The sequence below is a fragment of the Trichomonas vaginalis genome, chromosome IV, assembly GCF_026262505.1.
Source record: "Trichomonas vaginalis G3 chromosome IV, whole genome shotgun sequence".
NCBI classification, from domain to species: domain Eukaryota; phylum Parabasalia; order Trichomonadida; family Trichomonadidae; genus Trichomonas; species Trichomonas vaginalis.
The window spans coordinates 29,148,395-29,166,415 of record NC_067206.1 but is presented as its reverse complement, the minus strand read 5'-3'; the positions used below and the strand labels follow the sequence as shown (position 1 = coordinate 29,166,415).

Sequence of the window (18,021 nt, the reverse complement as noted above, 5' to 3'; positions counted from 1 at the left end):
ATCGAGTCGAAGATTTGGTTGTACACCACTTGTATGTGCCGGATACCATTGTGTCAAATTTTTTCTGAAATTAACTTTAAAAGTACTAAGTAAGATCATTTATTTTTGCATAATATAATGCCAATATGGTTTCTTTTGATTTTATTTCATTTATAAGCAAATCAGATTTACCCAAAAACTCCACTCCATAAGCGTTCATTTGCTAAATTAAAAAGTGACAATGGGCTAGTCTGTCCCTTTCTTTTCAAATCACATCAAAAACAAAAACACATAAAAAATATTTTATTATACTCATTCGAAATTAAAAATAATAAAATTTATATATATTAATTTCATTAAATCAAGGTTAAAAATCTCACCGGAAAAATAACCTCAGTGTGATAAATTTATCACCGGAAAAATTTACAATAAGGTTAATACCGAAAATATCGAAAAATCAACATTTAAGGTTAATTTAAGAGTATGCACTTTTGTCACCTACTCCTCTCCACTTTACTACTTTTAGATTTTAAAACTTTACAAATGTTAGATTTTGAAACATTACAAATGTCGGATTTTGAAACATTGTTTTTGTTTTATTCTCATGTAAAAAGTGTATTTTTAAATAATATAAATATTCTATAAGTTTTTATTTATAAAACTCTATTCTTTGGTTTTCTCCTTCTCTTCACAGGAGAAAGGGACAGACTAGCCCATTGTCACTTTTTAATTTAGCAAATGAACGCTTATGGAGTGGAGTTTTTGGGTAAATCTGATTTGCTTATAAATGAAATAAAATCAAAAGAAACCATATTGGCATTATATTATGCAAAAATAAATGATCTTACTTAGTACTTTTAAAGTTAATTTCAGAAAAAATTTGACACAATGGTATCCGGCACATACAAGTGGTGTACAACCAAAATATAAGTTAGTTTAAACATATATTGCTATATCTCATGATCTTACTTAGTACTTTTAAAGTTAATTTCAGAAAAAATTTGACACAATGGTATCCGGCACATACAAGTGGTGTACAACCAAAATATAAGTTGGTTTAAACATATATTGCTATATCTCATGATCTTACTTAGTACTTTTAAAGTTAATTTCAGAAAAAATTTGACACAATGGTATCCGGCACATACAAGTGGTGTACAACCAAAATATAAGTTAGTTTAAACATATATTGCTATATCTCATGATCTTACTTAGTACTTTTAAAGTTAATTTCAGAAAAAATTTGACACAATGGTATCCGGCACATACAAGTGGTGTACAACCAAAATATAAGTTGGTTTAAACATATATTGCTATATCTCATGATCTTACTTAGTACTTTTAAAGTTAATTTCAGAAAAAATTTGACACAATGGTATCCGGCACATACAAGTGGTGTACAACCAAAATATAAGTTAGTTTAAACATATATTGCTATATCTCATGATCTTACTTAGTACTTTTAAAGTTAATTTCAAAAAAAATTTGACACAATGGTATCCGGCACATACAAGTGGTGTACAACCAAAATATAAGTTGGTTTAAACATATATTGCTATATCTCATGATCTTACTTAGTACTTTTAAAGTTAATTTCAGAAAAAATTTGACACAATGGTATCCGGCACATACAAGTGGTGTACAACCAAAATATAAGTTAGTTTAAACATATATTGCTATATCTCATGATCTTACTTAGTACTTTTAAAGTTAATTTCAGAAAAAATTTGACACAATGGTATCCGGCACATACAAGTGGTGTACAACCAAAATATAAGTTGGTTTAAACATATATTGCTATATCTCATGATCTTACTTAGTACTTTTAAAGTTAATTTCAGAAAAAATTTGACACAATGGTATCCGGCACATACAAGTGGTGTACAACCAAAATATAAGTTAGTTTAAACATATATTGCTATATCTCATGATCTTACTTAGTACTTTTAAAGTTAATTTCAGAAAAAATTTGACACAATGGTATCCGGCACATACAAGTGGTGTACAACCAAAATATAAGTTGGTTTAAACATATATTGCTATATCTCATGATCTTACTTAGTACTTTTAAAGTTAATTTCAGAAAAAATTTGACACAATGGTATCCGGCACATACAAGTGGTGTACAACCAAAATATAAGTTGGTTTAAACATATATTGCTATATCTCATGATCTTACTTAGTACTTTTAAAGTTAATTTCAGAAAAAATTTGACACAATGGTATCCGGCACATACAAGTGGTGTACAACCAAAATATAAGTTAGTTTAAACATATATTGCTATATCTCATGATCTTACTTAGTACTTTTAAAGTTAATTTCAGAAAATAATGAAAATTACAAGTTTAAGGTTAATGAAAAGTGACAATGGGCGAGTTTGTCCCCCACTCCTCTTCACAGCGTAATAATAAACATAATTTTTTAATTTCATTTTTAACAAGTTTTTTTAAATGTATGTAATGAATAATTCATTAGAATATGATAATGCACATTGTAACAGAATAGAACAATCACCAAATTTTTTTTGAAATTAAAAAATAAAAGTAAAAAGTATAAAGTAATCTAACCAAAAAAGATATTTAAAAGAATTTTGGAAAAAACAGAATAAGGATAATGATATTATTTTAGATACACAATCGATGTACTGAAGAATAATCCGGTAAAATGATGATATAAAATTAGATTATTTTACAAGTAGCTAAAAGAATAAAACTATAATATAAAATAAATGAAGTTTAATGAAACAATAAAGGTTAAATAAATAAAGATTTTTATTTTATATCAGTATTGAGAAGAAGTAACAGCTGACACTTGGTAGACAACTTCTTTATGTCTAGAAAATTCTATCTTGCCTTTTATTTTTTTCTCGCGGTGAAACGTATTCGGTCATTTTTTTAAAAATTAATTTTTTGTTAGAGATAAGAGCTAAAACTCGGTAAACAACTTCTTTATGTCTAGAAAATTCTATCTTGCCTTTTATTTTTTTCTCGCGGTGAAACGTATTCGGTCATTTTTTTAAAAATTAATTTTTTGTTAGAGATAAGAGCCAAAACTTTGCAGACAACTTCCCATGTCTAGCAAATTTAACATTCGTCTCCCATTTTTATATATTTGGTTTAGAATGTTCGAAAATGCGTAATATGGTCATTAATATTAATTGAAAAGAACCTTGAATTAATTCAATCTGATCTCACAAAATATTTTAAATTACAAACTTTGTAGTTTGAATAGATAATTAGTATTAAACTCAAATAACTAGTTTATTTTTGAATAAAAATTATTTGAATTTATTCAATTTTGTGAATTTTCCTTCAAAAATCAAGTTTAAATATCTTATTTGCCATATAATTATAAATACAATGAAACATATTCGAAATTGAAAAGAATGACTTTTTCTGTTCTTTCAATCATTCAATTTGAATTTTGCAATATTGGATTTCTCATTAAATAGCTATTAAAAACAACAAGCAATTTAACTTACATTCAAATTTATTTGTGTTATATTCAATCTTCTCAAAACTTATAATTTTCGGCTATAGCATGATTATATGCTATATAATATAATAAACCTATAATAGTATCATTCTTTCAATTATTTGAAGAGAAAACCGAAAAAATCTATTTTCGGTCTATAACAAGAAGAACACAAAATCTTCTGAAAAATAATATCACATAAACTCATATTATTTTCTAATATATAACTATTTTATATAAAAATCAAATTCAATGATCTTAAAAGCGAAGGATAAACCTCACAATTTCCGAATATAATGAGTGGGAATATAATGCTTATCTATCATAAAACCATATGAAATATCAATTTTTGCTTTACGCCTAATTTTTGACGACAATTAGCAAAAAAAAAAAAAAAAAAAAATGTTAAATGTTAACACTCAGTCCATTTGAATATGAAAAATAAAATTGACTTTGATTAAATGTTTTTATTTAAAAAAAAAGGTAGTGGGGCTTCCAGGCGCGTTGCGCCCTCTAGCCCATAAGAAATTTTTCCCAAGACTGTTGTGCATGAAAAATAGCGTGACTTCACTTTTGACAAAAAGTGATACTATTTCTGATGGTTTTGTCATTTATTTGTCAGATTTATAAATGGATAATAATGCTGTAAATCAAAAAAAAAAAAAAAAAAAAAAAAAAAAAAAAGGAAGTGGGGCTTCCAGGGGCTGCGCCCCTTCTAGCCCTGAAGATGTTTAGTATAATGAAGTTTTTATTCGGAAAATTGTTAGTCTTGTGGTTCATCTTCTTGAGTAGAGTCTTCTTCTTCAACATCAAAGTCATCTGGTGTATCGAATTGAATGTATGAAAGCCAAATGTTGTATGTGTTTTCCAATTGGCTTTCAAACTTGAGATACATTCCATGCATGAGTGTTATTTCAGTTTCAACGTAGAGTTGCTGATGTGGCTTGAAGACATGCATGAGAATTGGTCCTCCAAATTCGTCCTTGAAAAACTTGCAGTAGCAAACATAAACTGAGATAGAGTCTCCTTCTTCAATGTCTTCTGCTTGGTTAACGAAATGAATAGCAATTTTGCGTACTTGAATTGTGTTGTTGTCTGAGTAAAATAATGGTTTGAACTTGGGGTTGAGTGAGCTAAGACATTGCCATTTTGCTGTTTCTTGTCCGTACTCACGTTCTTCTTCGTCATCCTGATATCCGTAACTCTTTAATTTGAATTCGACACAAAACTGTTCGACTTTTTTTGCAGCTTTGGGTGGAAGACTTTCAATAAGCTGACATATAGTTCTGTCAAACACTATCTTTGTTATTGTTGGAAAATAGTTGACAATTGTGTCGCCTAATTCGAATGGGTCAGGTGTTTCTTTTTGTAGTTTGGTAAAGTCTGCAAGAACTTTGTTGAGTTGTTCACAATATTCTTTGTTAAAAGTTGCAGCAACTCTTTCTTCTGGCTTTGAATTGAAGTATTCTTCAGACAATCTGAGTAGTATTTTGCGTAGTTCAGCGTTGCTGTGGTTCTTTGTAATACGGAGCTCGTTTGGTATTGTTTTTGGTAGTGAAAGTGGCTTTGGATTGAGCGAATTGCAGGACAAATTTGAATTTGAATTGTCTGTTCTGCTTGGAGAATGTGTAGATGCTGCAGTTTGATATTGAGGCTCTAAACCTGTGGGCGCTGAAAGTCTGCAAGCAATTTCTTCAGGTGAATTTGGAGCGAACACGCTAGCGAATGCCATTAGACAAAAATAAACTGTTTTTTCGGACTACTCATAGAAAAGTTTAAAATAAACCGTTTTCGTCAACGGTAACCCCCTCTATTTTTTTATTTTATTTAATAGTTACCGTTGGCAAACCGTTCCATCTCAAATATTGAATGAACTATAAACGTTTTTTGTTTTCTATATATACTTTTTTCACCATCGGACAAACTTTTGACAGAAAGGAGCTTACACATACTTTACACTTGTCAAAATATTTTTAACATACGATAGTATATATTTGCTCGAACAAATAATGGTCTATCGTCAACGCTCATAGAGATAGACCCACTTTTCTAAAGTATATATTTGAGTACTTTAAAAAAATATTATAGAACGATATAACAAATATTTTACAAAACTGACAACACTTTGACCGAGTAGTTTTTTGAGCTGAACAAAAAGTGTCATATAAACATCTGTCAAAAACCGCTTTTTAACTTCACTTAAAATGCCACGTAAGCTACGTAAGAATATACGTAAGAGGAAGAGAGCATTGAAACATCCAATAGTAAAACTGACACCACAACAACAGTTGCAACAACAAATGCTGAATGACCCCACTATGTTGCAACAAATGTCAAGCAATCCTATGCTTTTAAACCGAGTTGTTGGTGCACAGAGTGGAGGTTTAAGAGCGGCACTTTTAGCGAAAATGGCAGGCTATGGTGGAGCTGCAGACGGAACAGCATATAACCCTCAAAGTCAAATGAATTTGAGTTCACTCAAAAATCAAATAACAGATGTCAAAAAGTCAAACATAGACATACAGAAGCAAATAAGTGAAAACGAAAAGAAACTAGAATATGACAGACACACAAAGAAACTCAATGAGTTAAACGTAGAGAAAAAGAAGAAAGAAGAACAACTGAAAGAACTAAGTACAGAGGAATATGCGAAAAAGTGTCAGAAAAAGCAGCAGAAGTAGCAAAAATGGAACAAGATGTCATAAATTTGAAAAACCATACTACTCAAATAAAATACTGAAAGATGAAGAGATAAAACAAAAAGCCCTGAAGACATATATGGATAGCGATGAGTATAAAAAAGAAGTTGAAGCAAATGTAAAGGCAGAAAAAACTTTTACAGTTGCAAAACCAAACCGTACAGTATGAAAACTTAGCACAAGAAAGTAAAAATAACGACGCGGCTATGCAAAAGGCAATGAAAAGCGCAGAATATATAAAAGCTAACAATGACTGGTTAGATGCCCAAGCCAACGCTAAAGCAGCCCAACTCATAGGGTCAATAAGGACAAAAATACAAGCGGATGAAGATAGTTCAAATGAAGCCTTTAACAAATGCTGACTTTAAGAACGCTTTCGAAGCTCTTCATAGTAAGGTGAAACAAGTGAACGACTTCTCATCTGGAAAGAAACTGAAGTCTGAAGGTTTCGACAAAGAGTTAAAAGAAGTAGCACAAAATATGACGAAAATAACAGATGCAGCAACGAGACAGGCAGTTCAAAAGTGCCTATGACGCCGTTAGAGCAACTGTTGTGAAAAGTCAAGAAAAAGAGTTACAACAGACCAAAACAGACCTAGTAAATGCTTTCTTAAAAACGAAAAGTCAGGTAGGACATTACGCTGCAGATGGAACATATGTGCCAGCTGGTGGAACTTATATACCACCAAACCCTCCAAGAGAAGCACCTGCACCAGGACTACCTAGAACATTTACATCGTCACATGGACACAGACACAGGCATGCACAACAACCAGCACAACAACCACCTCCACAACCAGCACAGCAACCAACAGTTCAAAACCCTGCACAACAACAACCACAAACAGAGCAAGGACATAAAAGAAGTAGAGAACAAGGAAACCAAGAATTCTTAAAAATGCTTAAAGAAGAGTGTGGTTTCCCAGATACTGTTGACTTTAGTGACAGATATAAAGAAGCTATTGGAAAGTTCAAGGATGGAAATACTGACCCGAACCTATTTAGCTTTATGGCTCAGCACCAAAACGGATATAATCTCAAACCTGGAAAATACAAGCTCGCTAAGGGATATGATTTAATAGCATATCATCCAAATGACATGGATGAATTTACTCCGAGATATTTGATGTCAGAGCTAAATGACAATTCAACTTTCGTCATGAAACGCGTAAAAAATAGAGACGGAACGAAAGAACAAAAGCTTATGAATGCATGATGACGTAGATAGGGAAATTGTTGAAAACGGTCTCGGAATATATGAAATGCCAGCAGATGAGGTACAAGAAACTCCACAGGAAGAAGTTCAGATACAACCAGACATGGAAGAAATAGTTCAGCAACAACAGCTAGAAGAGCCTGAAGGAAACGAACAAGTCCTCCTTTGGAAACTAACTTCACAGAACCAGATGAAGATTTGGAACAGCCGAAAAATCTTGACCCTCAACAAGAGTATGCGGAGAATATGGAATATTTCCAAGAGTCTAAAAAAAATTCGGCTGACATAGTAGAAGAATATCGAAAAATGTTTGCCGACATACAAAAGACTCCAGCACCAGATGAAAATATTCAGCATAGAATGGAAGAACTGAAAAAAAATGTACACAAATACAACAACCCTTTTTACTTACGAGCATTTAACGTTCAATCTTCGGATGAACTCGGTGAAGATAAAAGGTTAAATTTCAAGAAAACATATAGAAATGAAACATTGTTTAAAGTTCATTCAGAACCTAACCAAGATGGAAACAAACCTACTTTTGTTTCTGCAGACGATGGAACTACAATGAGATGGGGTCATAAAGCTAATCCGGATAGGTGGTTCATAAACTTACAACCTCAATTCCAAGAAGTTGTAGACGCAATGGAAGTCAATGGTGAACCAGATATAGCTGGTATTTTCAGCGCGGCTTTAATGCCATTGAAAGATATGAAACATGCAGATATTTTGAACCAGTATGAAATGAACATGGCTGATGGAAATATAACACCTGACGTTCTAAAACATTTATCTCAAAGAACTACACAGAACCATAAAGATGGTATATTTGGTGAAGAGTTTAGAAAGAAAGTTAGGGAGAGAGAAGGAAGAGAACCTATTGTACATGACCTTGCAAACGAAAGTTTACAAAATGTCATAAAAACTTACTTTGCAGACAATGAACGAGAAGGGATGAATATTTAAGAAAAACTCAAATGGACAGTACCAAATGAAATGTTAGTATTGAAAAACATGTTCCTTGACAAAATAAAACCAACTACAGAAATAAATGACGCAAGACTGAAACATTGGGTAAAAGCTTTCCCATTCACAAAAGATATTATTGGTAACATGGAAAGAAAACCAGAATGGCTACAAAAACATATATTTGGAAACGAGCATATTCCATATGGACAGGCACTGTTTGAAGAGCTTGAACCGGAAACTCAGGAAAGAGTCATGCAAACAATACGCGAAGACTCAAATACAGACTATGACAAACTCTTTCTAGGATATAGGTTACCTGAGATGGGCGACCAGAGCCAAAAGGCAAAAAGGACATGGGAAATTTGCAACATACTAGATGAACATAATGCAAAGATGCAACAACTTCAAGCAGAGGGCAATGAAGGAAAAAGAAGAGTTAAAAACTCAGTCAGGAAGAAAGTAAAGCTTGGTCCACGTGGGTTCTATTATGACATATAAATCCAACTATTCTATATTTTTACTCATATGAAATGTACGCCGCTCAGAATATAACGCCAACAGTTTTGGATGCTATGAATGGAAATGTTTCCGAATGGTATAACGAATGCGACAATGCCATTAGAAGGTCAGAAATAGTTCCTGGAACTTACGAATATACAAACTGCTGTTTCTTATGGAAACGTAGGTGAGTTTGGAGAAGGTTCTTCAACAACAGTAGATATTGCTTGCGACAGGTTTCATATAATTTCTATTGACAACTCTTCTTATACGTGGAACAAGACATTGAAATAAAACCTTCTGCCAAGTTGTCTGACAAGAAAGGTTGCAATGGAATTTTCTATGTCGGATACCAATATGCTCCAGAAGTTTTCATGGGATATAAGATATATTCTAACTCTGACTTAGTTCAAACAGTAACATGGGCAAACTATGAATGGTTCGCTTTGAGAAAAGTACTCAACAACCACAAGCTAGAGAACAAACAGACCAGTATGCAACTATTGAGAAAAATAAGAAGACTTGACCCTAACGTTCCAGGAGTTTATGTTGAACCTTTCTGGACAACTGCAGCAGCAGTAACCAAAGTAAAACTGAAACTTAGAGTTCCTTTGTCATCTTTCCTCATCTTCAGGTTTTTAAGATACTTGCCAAACTGGGCAGGAAAAATTTCTATCGAACTTACTCCAAGCAAAAATAACTTAGTCATTGCACCAACACAAGACCCATTCACTCTTACAGAAGTAGTGGGAACAAATAAAATGTCATTCGCCGACTTTTGCAAAACAAAGTTGACTTAGACTTTGGTTTCTCAAACCTCAACACTGAAGTAAACTATTATTTCAATGCTGCTGGATGCTTGGGACCCAGTTAAGTTCACATGCGAAAAATTTGAATGCAAGAGAATAGAAAGCAGACTTGCAGTCTATATGTTGGACCCAGATATTTCAAATGCTTTAGCTGCCAAATATATTGCAGTTCCACTTATGTTCCCTATACACCAAATATCTGTCAAAGACTTTGCAGGTGAAGTTGGAAACCAAAGTGCTGACCCAGGTGCAAGAACAGATATTGCTTTAACAACTGCAATGAAACATGCAGATACTATGTTTGTACTGTTCAGACGAACTATAAATGACTATTCTTGTTTCTACAACCCTGGTATTAAATATCATATAAACATAGATGGCAAATATTATCCAAGAGAAGAATATTCTACAGTTGAGGATATGAGGTCATACAACTTGACATTAGATGCTATGAACTTTAACAACAACTTCACAACAACCATTAACCCTGAAATGCAAAGTTCTATTATGCCATATGTGAAAGTATGGACTCATACAGGAGTCAAAAAACTCAATATACAAATGGAGACCGTTCAAACTTTTGGCTTGGCATTCCATTTGCTGACTCAGAAGACTTTATGGTGGTATGTGTATTCAACTGTTGGTACTGTACAAATACCAATATACTGGTGACAGAGACGCGTCCAAAATATGAAATTGAAAGCAAAGAAGTTTACAAAAACCAATAGCACTTTTCCACCGGAAGATGCTCTTCTAAATATCATCCTTGAGGGAGATATTTTCTCAAACCCTTCTCGGGAAAAAGGCATTAGTTTGAAGCATACCTTCCGTGAAAGTGCTATTGGTTTTGTAAACTTCTTTGCTTTCAATTCATCTGGACGTCTCTGTCACCAGTATATTGTATTTGAACAGTACCAACAGTTGAAATACCACCCATAAAGTCTTCTGAGTCAGCAAATGGAATGCCAAGCCAAAAGTTTAACGGTCTCCATTTGTATATTGAGTTTTTTGACTCTCTGTATGAGTCCATACTTTCACATATGGCATAATAGACTTTGCATTTCAGGGTTAATGGTTGTTGTGAAGTTGTTGTTAAAGTTCATAGCATCTAATGTCAAGTTGTATGACCTCATATCCTCAACTGTTAGAATATCTTCTCTTGGATATATTTGCCATCTATGTTTATATGATATTAATACCGTTGTAGTAAACGAGAATAGTCATTTATAGTTGTCTGAACAGTACAAACATAGTATCTGCATGTTTCATTGCAGTTGTTAAGCAATATCGTTCTTGCACCTGGGTCAGCACTTTGGTTCCAACTTCACCTGCAAAGTCTTTGACAGATATTTGGTGTATAGGGAACATAAGTGGAACTGCAATATATTTGCAGCTAAGCATTTGAAATATCTGGGTCCAACATATAGACTGCAAGTCTGCTTTCTATTCTCTTGCATTCAAATTTTTCGCATGTAAACTTAACTGGGTCCCAAGATCTCCAGCAGCATTGAAATAATAGTTTACTTCAGTGTTGAGGTTTTGAGAAACCAAAGTCTAAGTCAACTTTGTTTTTGCAAAAGTTCGGCGAATGACGTTTTATTTGTTCCCTTACGTTCTGTAGAGTGAATGGGTCTTGTGTTGGTGCAATGACTAAGTTATTTTTGTTGGAGTAGTTCGATAGAATTTTTTCCTGCCAGTTTGGCAAGTATCTTAAAAACTGAAGATGAGGAAAGATGACAAAGGAACTCTAAGTTTTCAGTTTACTTTGCTGGCAGCATTTCCATTGACCAAGAAGTTAACATAAACTCCTGGAACGTTAGGGTCAAGTCTTCTTATTTTCTCAATAGTTGCAACTGGTCTGTTTGTTCTCTAGCTTGTGGTTGTACTGAGTTTCTCAAAGCGAACCATTCATAGTTTGCCCATGTTACTGTTTGAACTAAGTCAGAGTTAGAATATATCTTATATCCCATGAAAACTTCTGGAGATATTGGTATCCGACATAGAAATTCATTGCAACCTTTCTTGTCAGACAACTTGGGAAGTTTTATTTCAATGTCTTGTTCCACGTATAAGAATGAGTTGTCAATAGAAATAATATTAACCTGTCGCCAGCAATATCTACTGTTGTTGAAGAACCTTCTCAAACTCACCTACGTTTCCATAAGAAACAGCAGTTGTATATTCGTAAGTTCCAGGAACTATTTCTGACCTTCTAATGGCATTGTCGCATTCGTTATACCATTCGGAAACATTTCCATTCAATGCATCCAAAACTGTTGGCGTTATATTCTGAGCGGCGTACATTTCATATGAGTAAAAATATAGAATAGTTGGATTTATATGTCATAATAGAACCCACTGACCAAGCTTTACTTTCTTTCTGACTGAGTTTTTAACTCTTCTTTTTTCCTTCATTGCCCTCTGCTTGAAGTTGTTGCATCTTTGCATTATGTCATCTAGTATGTTGCAAATTTCCCATGTCCTTTTTGCCTTTTGCTCTCTGGTCGCCCATCTCAGGTAACCTATATCCTAGAAAGAGTTTGTCATAGTCTGTATTTGAGTCTTCGCGTATTGTTTGCATGATCTTTCCTGAGTTTCCGGTTCAAGCTCTTCAAACAGTGCCTGTCCATATGGAATAGCTCGTTTCCAAATATATGTTTTTTTAGCCATTCTGGTTTTCTTTCCATGTTACCAAATATCTTTTGTGAATGGAAAGCTTTTACCCAATCTTTCAGTCTTGCGTCGTTATTTCTGTAGTTGGTTTTATTTTGTCAAGGAACATGTTTTTCAATACTAACATTTCATTTTGGTACTGTCCATTTGAGTTTTCTTAAATATTCATCCCTTTCGTTCATTGTCTGCAAAGTAAGTTTTTATGACATTTTTGTAAACTTTCGTTTGCAAGGTGTCATGTACAATAGGTTCTCTTCCTTCTCTCTCTCCCTAACTTTCTTTCTAAACTCTTCACCAAATATTACCATCTTTATGGTTCTGTGTAGTTCTTTGAGATAAATGTTTCTAGAACGTCAGGTGTTATATTTCCATCAGCCATGTTCATTTCATACTGGTCCAAATATCTGCATGTTTCATATCTTTCAATGGCATTAAAGCCGCGCTTAAAATACCAGCTATATCTGTTCACCATTGACTTCCATTGCGTCTACAACTTCTTGGAATTGTGGTTGTAAGTTTATGAACCACCTATCCGGGTTAGCTTTATGACCCCATCTCATTGTAGTTCCATCGTCTGCAGAAACAAAAGTAGGTTTGTTTCCATCTTGGTTAGGTTCTGAATGAACTTTAAACAATGTTTCATTTCTATATGTTTTCTTGAAATTTACCTTTTATTTTCACCGAGTTCATCCGAAGATTGAACGTTAAAATGCTCGTAAGTAAAAAGGGTTGTTGTATTGTGTACAATTTTTTTCAGTTCTTCCATTCTATGCTGAGATATTTTCATCTGGTGCTTGGAGTCTTTTGTATGTCGGCAAACATTTTTCGATATTCTTCTACTATGTCAGCCGAATTTTTTTTAGACTCTTGGAAATATTCCATATTCTCCGCATACTCTTGTTGAGGGTCAAGATTTTTCGGCTGTTCCAAATCTTCATCTAGTTCTGTGAAGTTAGTTTCCAAAGGAGGACTTGTTCGTTTCCTTCAGGCTCTTCTAGCTGTTGTGCTGAACTATTTCTTCCATGTCTGGTTGTATCTGAACTTCTTCCTGTGGAGTTTCTTGTACCTCATCTGCTGGCATTTCATATATTCCGAGACCGTTTTCAACAATTTCCTATCTACGTCATCCGCATTCATAAGCTTTTGTTTCTTTCGTTCCGTCTCTATTTTTTACGCGTTTCATGACGAAAGTTGAATTGTCATTTAGCTCTGACATCAAATATCTCGGAGTAAATTCTATCCATGTCATTTGGATGATATGCTATTAAATCATATCCCTTAGCGAGCTTGTATTTTCCAGGTTTGAGATTATATCCGTTTTGTGCTGAGCCATAAAGCTAAATAGGTTCGGGTCAGTATTTCCATCCTTGAACTTTCCAATAGCTTCTTTATATCTGTCACTAAAGTCAACAGTATCTGGGAAACCACACTCTTCTTTAAGCATTTTTAAGAATTCTTGGTTTCCTTGTTCTCTACTTCTTTTATGTCCTTCCTTTTTTTGTGCGTGCTTGTTTGCGTGATGTGTTGTTGTGCAGGGTTTTGAACTGTTGGTTGTTGTGCTTGGTTGTGGAGTGTGTTGTGGGTTTGACTTGTTTTGTGTTGTTGTGCATGCCTGTGTCTTGTGTCCATGTGACGATGTAAATGTTTTAGGTAGTCCTGGTGCAGGTGCTTCTCTTTGAGGGTTTGGTGGTATATAAGTTCCACCAGCTGGCACATATGTTCCATCTGCAGCGTAATGTCCTACCTGACTTTTCGTTTTTAAGAAAGCATTTACTAGGTCTGTTTTGGTCTGTTGTAACTCTTTTTCTTGACTTTTCACAAACAGTTGCTCTAACGGCGTCATAGGCACTTTGAACTGCCTGTCTCGTTGCTGCATCTGTTATTTTCGTCATATTTTGTGCTACTTCTTTTAACTCTTTGTCGAAACCTTCAGACTTCAGTTTCTTTCAGATGAGAAGTCGTTCACTTGTTTCACCTTACTATGAAGAGCTTCGAAGGCGTTCTTAAAGTCAGCATTGTTAAAGCTTCATTTGAACTGTCTTCATCCGCTTGTATTTTTGTCCTTATTGACCCTATGAGTTGGGCTGCTTTAGCTTGGCTTGGGCATCTAACCAGTCATTGTTAGCTTTTATATATTCTGCGCTTTTCATTGCCTTTTGCATGGCTGCGTCGTTATTTTTACTTTCTTGTGCTAAGTTTTCATACTGTACGGTTTGGTTTTGCAACTGTAAAAGTTTTTCTGCCTTTAATTGCTTCAACTTCCTTTTTATACTCATCGTATCCATATATGTCTTCAGGGCTTTTTGTTTTATCTCTTTCATCTTCAGTATTATTATTGAGTAGTATGGTTTTTCAAATTTATTGACATCTTGTTCCATTTTGCTACTTCTGCTGCTTTTTCTGACACTTTTTCGCATATTCCTCTGTACTTAGTTCTTTCAGTTGTTCTTCTTTCTTCTTTTTCTCTACGTTTAACTCATTGAGTTTCTTTGTGTGTCTGTCATATTCTAGTTCTTTTTCGTTTTCACTTATTTGCTTCTGTATGTCTATGTTTGACTTTTTGACATCTGTTATTTGATTTTTGAGTGAACTCAAATTCATTTGACTTTGAGGGTTATTATCTGTTCCGTCTGCAGCTCCACCATAGCCTGCCATTTTCGCTAAAAGTGCCGCTCTTAAACCTCCACTCTGTGCACAACAACTCGGTTTAAAAGCATAGGATTGCTTGACATTTGTTGCAACATAGTGGGTCATTCATAATTTGTTGTTGCAACTGTTGTTGTGGGTGTCAGTTTTACTATTGGATGTTTCAATGCTCTCTTCCTCTTACGTATATTCTTACGTAGCTTACGTGGCATTTTAAGTGAAGTTAAAAAGCGGCTTTTGACAGATGTTTATTGTGACTTCTCGTAAAGACTTTATTGTGACTTTCTTCGTAAGACTTTTGAAATCTTCGTAAGACTTTGTGAGATTTCTTTTCGTTAATCAGGACAAAAATATCTTAGGTGAAAAAACAGGTGGAAATCTCACCTCTCACCTAAAATATATTTTTGCGTGCTAAAATTCAAGAGGGTGAAAATTAGTGTGAAAAAAACAGGTGAAATCTACCTCTTCCCTAAGAATATATTTTTGGTGTAAATTCATTTGAAAAATTCAAGCAGCGCGCTGAGAAATGAGGGTGAAAAAACAGTTGTGAAATCTCACCTCTTCACCTAAAAATATTTTTGTTCGGATTTACGAAGGAAGTCTGACAAACATTTACGAAGAAGAAGTCTACAAAACATTTACGAGAAGTCTTGACAAACATTTACGAAGAAGTCTTGACAAACATTTACGAAGAAGTCTTGACAAAACATCTACGAAGAAGAAGTCTTGACAAAACATTTACGAAGAATGTCTGACAAAACATTTACGCAGAAGTCTTACCAAAAACATTTACGAAGAAGTCTTGGACAAAACATTTACAAGAAGTCTTGACAAAACATTACGAAAAGCTTGACAAAAACATTTACGAAGAAGTCGTTACAAAACATGAAAATCATATTAATTTTGTGAAAAGTGAAAACATTATATAATGTTTCGACCAAGAAGACTAACATTTTCCGAATAAAAACTTCATTTATACTAAACATCTTCTTGGGCTAGAAGCGGGCCGCAGCCCCTTTGAAGCCCCCCACTACTTTTTTTTTTTTTTTTTTTTTTTTTTAAATAAAGTGTTTTCTAATTTTGACATCGGAAAAATTCAACGTCAAACGTAATATCTAGGCATTAATTTATATTTGATATAATTTGCTATTAAAGCATATTTAAAGATTCATGCCTTTCCGAAAATCATTTTAGATCTAATAATTTATTTGCCAAAAAATATCTCGCTGAATTAAATCAAGATGTTATTGTAATATTTCATTTATCACTGATAAATGGCATTCCAAACGGAACCCGCGTTGGTTACCATGGATTTCCGTCACCCGGTCAACATTTCTAAAGATTTAAAGCCTTATAACAAAAAAAAAAAAAAAAAAAAAAATATATGCTTGTAAATCATTTTTTGTAAAATCGGCAAATTTCGGTAATGTTTCTCAAACAATAAATCTCCCGAATGCATTTTAAATACAGAACAATCTTTTAAAATGCGGTTTGATTCATTTTGTATAATTCATATAGGCACATATATTCTTCCGCCGGAGCTTCCGTGATTTTACCGTTAAAATCATTATTTACACCATTTTTCCGTATTTTGAATAGTTTTACTCCACTTTGTCCCGTAAAAATTGAGTTACGGTGAATCGAAAATTTCCGGACTCCTCATTTTTCATAGAATATAAATAATAATATTTGATAAAAAAGATTATTATTTATATTTTTGGATTTTTGAATTAGCGGAAAAAGTGAATTGATAACTTGACTTTTTTATTTATGTTAATTTTTCAAATGATATTATGAAGATCTAAAATATTAAAAGTAAAAATGAATTACGGAAAAAATGAGGTCAAAAGTGCAAATAAAATTTGCACAGAACAATTTTCATTGAAAATAACTTTATTTTCATTATTAATAGACAATGCCAAAAAATATTTATCACGGTGTTCAAATTTAAATTAAATATTTAATAATTACATCTTTATTTCTTTATTTTATATTTAACCCTGTTGAAAATATCATTTAAAAATTGGAATATATTCAAAAAAAGGCTTTATTTTTATTATGACTGCCATGGGACTCCTGCATGCTCATATGATGAGGTCATTCCATTCTAAGAAGACGAAATATCCATCCAAACTCCTGAAACATTTGGAAACAAAGTGTGGAAAAATGTTTCACTACGATCGGCTATTATGAGAATGAGCCTAATCAATCAGACAAAGGAAGACTTTACATTACTGCTGCCGAATGTATGAAACATTAGTTCTAAGGGCAGCTTCGTGCATGCATCGAAAAAAACAGCGAAAATGATTTTAAAGATTTATAAGTGCAAATTTTTATCCCATGCCCAACTTACGTTCCTGCTGAGACACCAAGCTTGAGAATACTCAGCAAGCAGTTGGACTTGTAATGACCTTAGTTAGAAGATATCATTGCAGGCTTATTGCGAGCCTAGATATAAGCCTTTATGCCACAATGAAGCCAGCATTAAAAGCTTCCTAGAAGAGCATTCGCCAAATGGCTTTAAAAATAAAGTCAATTCGCGAACAGGGCATCAACTTTACAATCCCAGACATGAGTTCACACGGCGCGTGTCAGAGAGGCGGGATTGATTACTTTAGGCCCAAAACAGACCCTCTCGGGCGCCTAAGTTCTGCGAGGATATTCCGCATCTTCTCGAATTTCCCTGGACTGCGGGAACACACAGCCAGCCGTCATGGTCTTATTCTCCTTGTGTGCTGCAAATCCAGGCAAAACAGATCGCCCACCAATTCTTCGACACAACAATTTCGACTAATTGACAACGGAGGACTTACCATACGTGGTTTGATTCTTCTTAAGGTAATAAAAACCATAGTAGCTGGAGTAGTCGGAGATGGTTTGCCAGCCCAGTGGTAAAGGACTCTGCCACTGGAGGCCAGCAAGCGAGCCCTTTTCCCTGCGCTTACAAAACCGTTGTACATTCGTTGCCTTAACACGTCATTGAACAATGTATTGTCACGCCACGTAAGCAATGTTCCATGTTGAATGAAACTTGATGAATAGAGTTTCACCAGTTAT

General features: G+C 33.9%; 4 protein-coding genes and 1 pseudogene across 5 annotated transcripts, besides 11 other annotated features; 4 read left to right on the top strand and 1 right to left on the bottom strand.

The window, feature by feature from the left end:
* Window positions 1–242: part of a mobile genetic element that runs on past the window's edge.
* Window positions 206–242: a terminal%2Cinverted (terminal inverted repeat of MuDR-5_TvMULE4 transposon ID:TVAGG3_0188840).
* Window position 243: 1 nt separating this feature from the next.
* Window positions 244–483: a mobile genetic element.
* A 190-nt stretch (window positions 484–673) lies between these two features.
* Window positions 674–711: a terminal%2Cinverted (terminal inverted repeat of MuDR-5_TvMULE4 transposon ID:TVAGG3_0188820).
* Window positions 674–2,370: a mobile genetic element.
* Window positions 2,334–2,370: a terminal%2Cinverted (terminal inverted repeat of MuDR-5_TvMULE4 transposon ID:TVAGG3_0188820).
* A 276-nt stretch (window positions 2,371–2,646) lies between these two features.
* Window positions 2,647–2,675: a mobile genetic element.
* Window positions 2,647–2,675: a terminal%2Cinverted (terminal inverted repeat of ISTv1 transposon ID:TVAGG3_0188810).
* A 102-nt stretch (window positions 2,676–2,777) lies between these two features.
* Window positions 2,778–3,615: a mobile genetic element.
* Window positions 2,778–3,615: a terminal%2Cinverted (terminal inverted repeat of Banshee-A1 transposon ID:TVAGG3_0188800).
* Window positions 3,616–4,217: 602 nt separating this feature from the next.
* On the bottom strand, window positions 4,218–5,186 carry TVAGG3_0188790 (uncharacterized protein; the record flags this gene model as incomplete). The annotated part of the gene is made up of 1 exon (XM_001291981.2): window positions 4,218–5,186. One exon carries the CDS (start codon window positions 5,184–5,186, stop codon window positions 4,218–4,220), a length of 969 nt encoding a protein of 322 aa, XP_001291982.2.
* A 472-nt stretch (window positions 5,187–5,658) lies between these two features.
* On the top strand, window positions 5,659–6,135 carry TVAGG3_0188780 (protein of unknown function, DUF4106 family; the record flags this gene model as incomplete). Its single annotated transcript, XM_051225884.1, has 1 exon — window positions 5,659–6,135. One exon carries the CDS (start codon window positions 5,659–5,661, stop codon window positions 6,133–6,135), a length of 477 nt encoding a protein of 158 aa, XP_051110870.1.
* Window positions 6,136–6,359: 224 nt separating this feature from the next.
* TVAGG3_0188770 lies at window positions 6,360–7,281 on the top strand (annotated as a pseudogene). The gene has a single exon. A coding segment is annotated over exon 1 (922 nt).
* Window positions 7,282–8,383: 1,102 nt separating this feature from the next.
* TVAGG3_0188760 (protein of unknown function, DUF4106 family) lies at window positions 8,384–8,836 on the top strand (the record flags this gene model as incomplete). The annotated part of the gene is made up of 1 exon (XM_051225883.1): window positions 8,384–8,836. One exon carries the CDS (start codon window positions 8,384–8,386, stop codon window positions 8,834–8,836), a length of 453 nt encoding a protein of 150 aa, XP_051110869.1.
* An 86-nt stretch (window positions 8,837–8,922) lies between these two features.
* Window positions 8,923–10,406: a mobile genetic element.
* Window positions 10,407–17,478: 7,072 nt separating this feature from the next.
* On the top strand, window positions 17,479–17,859 carry TVAGG3_0188740 (uncharacterized protein; the record flags this gene model as incomplete). Its single annotated transcript, XM_051225882.1, has 1 exon — window positions 17,479–17,859. The coding sequence occupies one exon, from the start codon at window positions 17,479–17,481 to the stop codon at window positions 17,857–17,859; it is 381 nt and encodes a 126-aa protein (XP_051110868.1).
* Window positions 17,860–18,021: the final 162 nt, after the last annotated feature.